This window comes from Solanum pennellii, chromosome 10 (assembly GCF_001406875.1).
Source record: "Solanum pennellii chromosome 10, SPENNV200".
Classification (NCBI taxonomy): Eukaryota; Viridiplantae; Streptophyta; class Magnoliopsida; order Solanales; family Solanaceae; genus Solanum; species Solanum pennellii.
In genome coordinates, this window is record NC_028646.1 from 10,985,194 (window position 1) to 10,991,115 (window position 5,922).

The 5,922-nt window shown below is 37.0% G+C and overlaps 1 protein-coding gene across 1 annotated transcript; it reads right to left on the reverse strand.

The window, feature by feature from the left end:
* Positions 1–2,613: 2,613 nt before the first annotated feature.
* Positions 2,614–5,595, reverse strand: LOC107002448 (protein RRP6-like 2). The gene has a single exon (XM_015200484.2). The coding sequence runs from the start codon at positions 5,425–5,427 to the stop codon at positions 2,842–2,844; it is 2,586 nt and encodes an 861-aa protein (XP_015055970.1). The 5' UTR covers positions 5,428–5,595; the 3' UTR covers positions 2,614–2,841.
* Positions 5,596–5,922: the final 327 nt, after the last annotated feature.

Below are 5,922 nucleotides of genomic sequence, written 5' to 3' on the forward strand. Positions count from 1 at the left end.
ATTCACTAGTGAACCAAGACGGGTGCATGTATATTTGACAGAAATTACCGGCACGGGTCCGTGCCGATTCCGGAATGGTTCCATGTGGTGGTTCCCGATTTCCAATTAATACCGGTTCGACAGTCGTGGTTCCGATCCCGCTGCCACCCTTAGGTTAGACAATTCAAACACATAATCTAATTTTGATTTCCTTAATAATTAGTCATATGACCAATACTTACTAAACTTATTTAACATGATTTAATACTTTTAAATTACGATCATTTTAATATGACATGCTAATTTGTAATATTTGTTTTACGCAATTTCATCATTATTATTTTTTTGTTGGACATTTAAGTGTCATTAATCATATCATATTTTTTGTTATTTTTTTTAAGAAACACCTTAAATAGTTATGGGTAGGACTAACGAAATATTTGAAGTATAAATAAATTAATATGTTTGTGTGAATACTTTTTTTGGAAAAACCTGAAAAAATCCGAAAAATCTGAAATAGTTCGAGGTTGAAAAACCTGAATTTTATTGGTTTATATATTCAAAATCTGACATAAATATTTTGGTTTAATATTTGAAAAACCTGAACCAACCCGGACATGTAAACCCTTAGTTAGGATACTGAAGTTATAGTCGACCAATTCTCTATTTGTTTTCTCTAATCGATTCATCTTTCCTTCAAAATTCCGATAAAAAAGGAATGACTATATGGTTCATAATAATTCCATCATGTAGGGCTTGTGTGTTAAAGATTCATATTATCAAACGTAATCATGTAACATTATATTAATTAACTTTATTTGACTATGTTAAGAAGTCTCACATCAGTAGATGAATGAAAATTTGGTCTCCTCAAATTCAACATCAACTTACACTTGACGAACTTGTTCCAAGAAGAACCTGTCTCCAATTTAGCCAGACATGAAACGATAAATGATCATTTTGGACGCACTCATAAAGGATTAGTAAGTTCAAAGGTTGAATCTGATTCAACTAAACATATTAGTCAGAATTACAATTGTAAGGGTAAAAGTAGAGCGACAGGAGGATCAAGTTCATCATTCTCTGAGCAGATGTGAACATTCTTTGGATACCAACAAACTCTTAAACAAGAGAAGAATGAACTTTCTTCATTTTATTTAGAGGCCAATGCATGTTTTTTCATTGACATAATACATAAATATGCTCATTAGCTGGATTTCAAATCACATTTATGTCTTTCAACTTTGAATGTGCACAAGTAAACACTTAAACTTGTATAAAGTTGACCAAACAGACACACATATCCTACATGACATCCTACATGTTATTTTTTGTCCTACGTGGTGTCCTACATATGTATCATGCCACGTAGGACTCATTTAACTACTTGTTCAAGTTTATACAAGTTTAGGTATCTACTTGTGCATACCCAAAGTTGAAGGGCATATATGTAAAATGAGACTAAGTTAAAAACACACATTTATGTATTATGCCTTTTTTCATTAGAGACAAATATGTGTTAGTCGTCTTAGAATGAATTCAAAGATCATTGTAATCTTCCTTTTGGTCACCAATCAAAAATCAGAAATTGGGAGAATTCTTCCTTTTGGTCACCAATCAAAAATCAGAAATTGGGAGAATTGGCTAAGTTACACCACATCGAGTGGTAGGTTACCAAGAAAATTTGAGCAGTCAATTTGCGGTAGATGAACTCCATTTGCAGAAACTTAAATTTATATTTGCGGTCGTACTTATTATATAGAAATTGAGGTTGTCACATAATCCTCCGTATTAACTAGGGCAACTAATTTATCTTATGAACACAAGAAAAAATCGATTTGTTCGCAATTATTAAATGCTTGCATATCAAAGATAGCAAATTTCTCACCGTTAACAACATGCCAAATATTTGAAGGAACTAACCAGATCTGAAATAGAGAAAAGACTTGAGGGGCCTTTATTACAACCATGATGAATCATTCAACTCGAGGTCAAAATGCAAGAAATTATTTCGGATTAACTCTATAGACAATGAGTAAAAATTTGTTGAAAAAGAGTAAACGTTTGTGTGATTTGATCTGCAATATCTCATACCTGAATCTATTTCTAGAGAATATAACAAATTTACCCAACAGTTGAGACCTAGACTCAAATTTGTTGTTTTTAGCCTGCATTATTTGTTTGATAGAGAAAACTTTGAGGGATACATGGAGGAAGCTGAAGGATGAATCAACAAAAGAAGGGGAGAAAAGAAAAGACTGTATAATTGAAACAAACTAGAATTCAAAAACCAAAAACTAAACTAGACCTTTCTTGGGTGTTTTAAACGCATAGACTCGAGCTTAACTCTATTGTCAACAACCATTAAACATTCAAAATTTTAAATTCAGAAATTGAGTTTCGGGGAATTGTGTATGTTTGGATTGAGTTCAGTTGCAAATTTATGATTGGTGTTTACCGGAAAGATTGTTCTATGTCCATACATTCATCATTGAGGCAACAAAGAGCGGGTTTAGGACTGATTCCTAGTGCAACCTCATCACGATTGGGAAGTGGTTCGAGTCACCTCTCGGTGTCCTAACCCAAATTTTGGCTCCATTGTACATGGCGATCACAAAAGCTATTGTCTTAGAATTTGAACAACTAAACATGATAAAATTGAAAAGCAAATGCAGATTAACAGCAACACCGCAACTAATTCCAAATTTTCACTTCCATATAAAGCATCTAATTATGAATTTCCACTCCTGCTTGAGCCAGGAGTACAGGTAAGCTTTGCCAAAAGCATGCAAAATGAAGTACTTACTTGGTAGATGGTTCATTCCGTACCTTACTTACGAGTTCATATTAGCTTTTCAATTTCTAACGGAAAGTATAGCTTCGATTCCCCGAAGCTGGAAAAGCTTGACGCCTTCTACCTTGCTGGAAATCTGCTGCCTCTTCAATCTTTGGTGGCTGACCTAATAATAAATCCTTCTTATTACCTTTCTCATTCCTACTCCTACGAGACTCATCACCTTCTCTTTCTGCCTGTTGTTTACCAGGATCTTCTCCAAATACCACTTGCTTCCTTGCAGCTTCATAGTCAAAACCCTCAACCTTCAACTCACCTTCATGTGCTTGTGGTTTCTCAGCAAGCTTCCCCTTACTTTTTAGATTTATCGACAGGGGCGTATTCTCACCCCCTTCATCCATCTCAACAGAAAGCACATTTTTGTTTTCCCCACACTCAGGCTGATTGTTAGTAACTTCTGAGTCATCTTTGCCTGATTCTTCACAATCTGAATCAGTTTCCAGTAAGATAACATCTTCTGATTTTGAAGTAACTACAGGCATGGCAGAGGAGTTTTCCTGTCCTCCAGTTGATAGCTCACCTTTCACTGATTCCCCATCATCTGAATCAGTCTCCACGGTTATAACATCTGTCTTGCAATTAGCAGCAACAGGTTCCTCCGCTCTATGGTTAATTTCCAATGGTTTAGCAGGCACTGTTGCAGCTTGCTGTATCTGCTCAATACTACCTGAAAATGGATGGAACGGAAAGCTCACCGAAGACTTGATCTGCTGCACTTGGATCTCTTCCGCCTCTTTTTTATCAGGCTGCATCTTCCTCTTTGCTGTACTCCCTAGTAACATCCCAAGACCACGGCTGGGTTTCTTAATTGCCTGAATAGTTACTTCCACCTGTCCTGAGGAAGTACCTTTTAAACCACCATATTCATTATGACGGTCAGAGGTGTCACCAGGTGGCTCAGTAATTTCAAGTGACATTTCAGCACCCTCAGTAGCCACAACAGTCTCTTCAGCTCGTAATTCTAAACGCCTTTCCTTCAGTTGTTCTGCGGCTGCTTCATATGCAGCGGAATTTTGAACAGAGGCCCTAATGATGCTGACAACAGAACCAAGATTACGCTCAACATACGGATGCTTTGATTTCATCATTCCCTTTAATTTGCTTGGGGTAAGAGGCATCTGCTTAGCAATTTCAGTAAGTGTTTTGTTTGGCAAAACATAGCCAGTACTTTCGTCTTCTGCCCGGGCAATAACATCCCTCCAACCATGCAACCCAGCAACAACTGCAAGCTGCTGCGCGTTGAACCCAGCTCCCTGTAATCCATATATGTGCTGATATGAGGTATCAGTTAAAAGTTCTTTCTCATACATCTGCATACATATATCATAACTGCGCTTGTACACCTCTACTAGAGGATCATCAGGAGATTCAGGTGATCCATCGCCAGCATCCAACGATAGCAATTTCATCCTCATAACATCATAAATGTACAAGAGATAGTGTGTATCTTCTCTAGCATATTTCATCATCTCTGCAGGAAGTGGGCGTAATCTCCAATCTGCATTCTGATATTCTTTGTTCGCTGTAACTTCACAAAAATGTTGTAGCAGATGCTCCAGACTGTTTCTTTCCAATTTTAAAATTCTCGATGCCTGGCCAGTATCGAACATATTGCATACGTATATGCCAAAGTCACGTTGAAGCCACACAATATCGCGATCAGCACCATGCATCACCTTTTTCTTCTTGTGATCCTTAAAAACATCTCTCAGATAAGGGCCAATGTGTACACGGAGCTTCAGAGTGTCAACAACAAAATCTTCAGTTCTAGTTGATATCTGCATCAAGCATGTCAATCCTTGAAAAGATCTATATTGGTTATGCTCCAAATCAACTGCAAACTCATCCACAGAACGCAGCTTGTTTGCTAACAGCTTCAGATCTTTAACCTCTTCCACAAGCTTAAATGGAGTATCCTCTAACGGAGGAGGTTTAACAGGCTCAATAATGCCAGCAGTCTCAACAAAGTCTGACGGAGTGAACTTCTCCAGAGGATGCACAAACCTAGAACCATCCTCACTTCTCTGTAACCAAACATGCTCAAATGGCTGATTTGTATTGTTAACAATGATTTTATACGCATCCTGTGGCTTAGGGATGGTGGGTATATGAAATGGAATCTTAGGCTTCCCTTTGATAGCCACTTTCACCTTCTCTTCACTCTTCTTCTTCTTCCTACCAACCAATTGAAACCCACTTTCAGAATCATCCTCCATCTTCATTCCAGTCTCCTCTTCTTTCTTTCTCAACAACTTAAACTCATCTAACGACGAAGCGAGTTTCTCCAAAACATCGTCATTTATGTTCACAAGCCATTCTTCGCTCTCCTCATCATCTGGATCCTCCGGACACGAAATGGGTTTTCCCCATAGCTCTGATAATTGCCCAACTTTGTCCAAGATTTCCTTAGATTTCTTATCGATTTGTGAAATAGGAGTCCTGAATTCGCTGAAATTATTGTAGAAATGAAAATCTCTATCGGTAGGGATTCCTCTTGAAGAACCAGAGAGCTTTGTAACCGCAGATGGCAATGGGCCACTTGTGACTTTGCTTAACGTATCCTCGCCGTTACCTTCAGGTGAATCGATCTCCATTGATGAGATTCAGAAAAACAATGGAACACTTTTCGGTTATAGGATTCACCCGTTGATGAGGAAGAGGGGTTTTTGGCTTTAGGGTTAGGGTTTTACTGTACGTATCAAATTTGGGAAGTTCAAACTGGTGGCTACACACCTAAACACACAATATAGGTGTGAGTGTGACAATCTTTTATAATCTAAAATGTTTTCAAATTATCGAAATTGATTCAAAATGTGTCCTTTAAGATTACTTGATGGATTAAAAATGTCTTTTTTAAAAAAAAAAATCAATTCTTTTAAAACATCTTGTTTTGAAAATATTAAGAAAAACATGGAATATATATAAAAGAATTACAATTCTTAGTTATAGTTAGAGCTATGTCATTTAATTTTGCCTCATTTTATATTTATATCCTTTAACTTTAAGTGTGTACAAGTAGACACTTAAACTTGTATAAAATTGAATAAATAGGCACATACGTCATATGCGACATCCTACATGGTAATGTG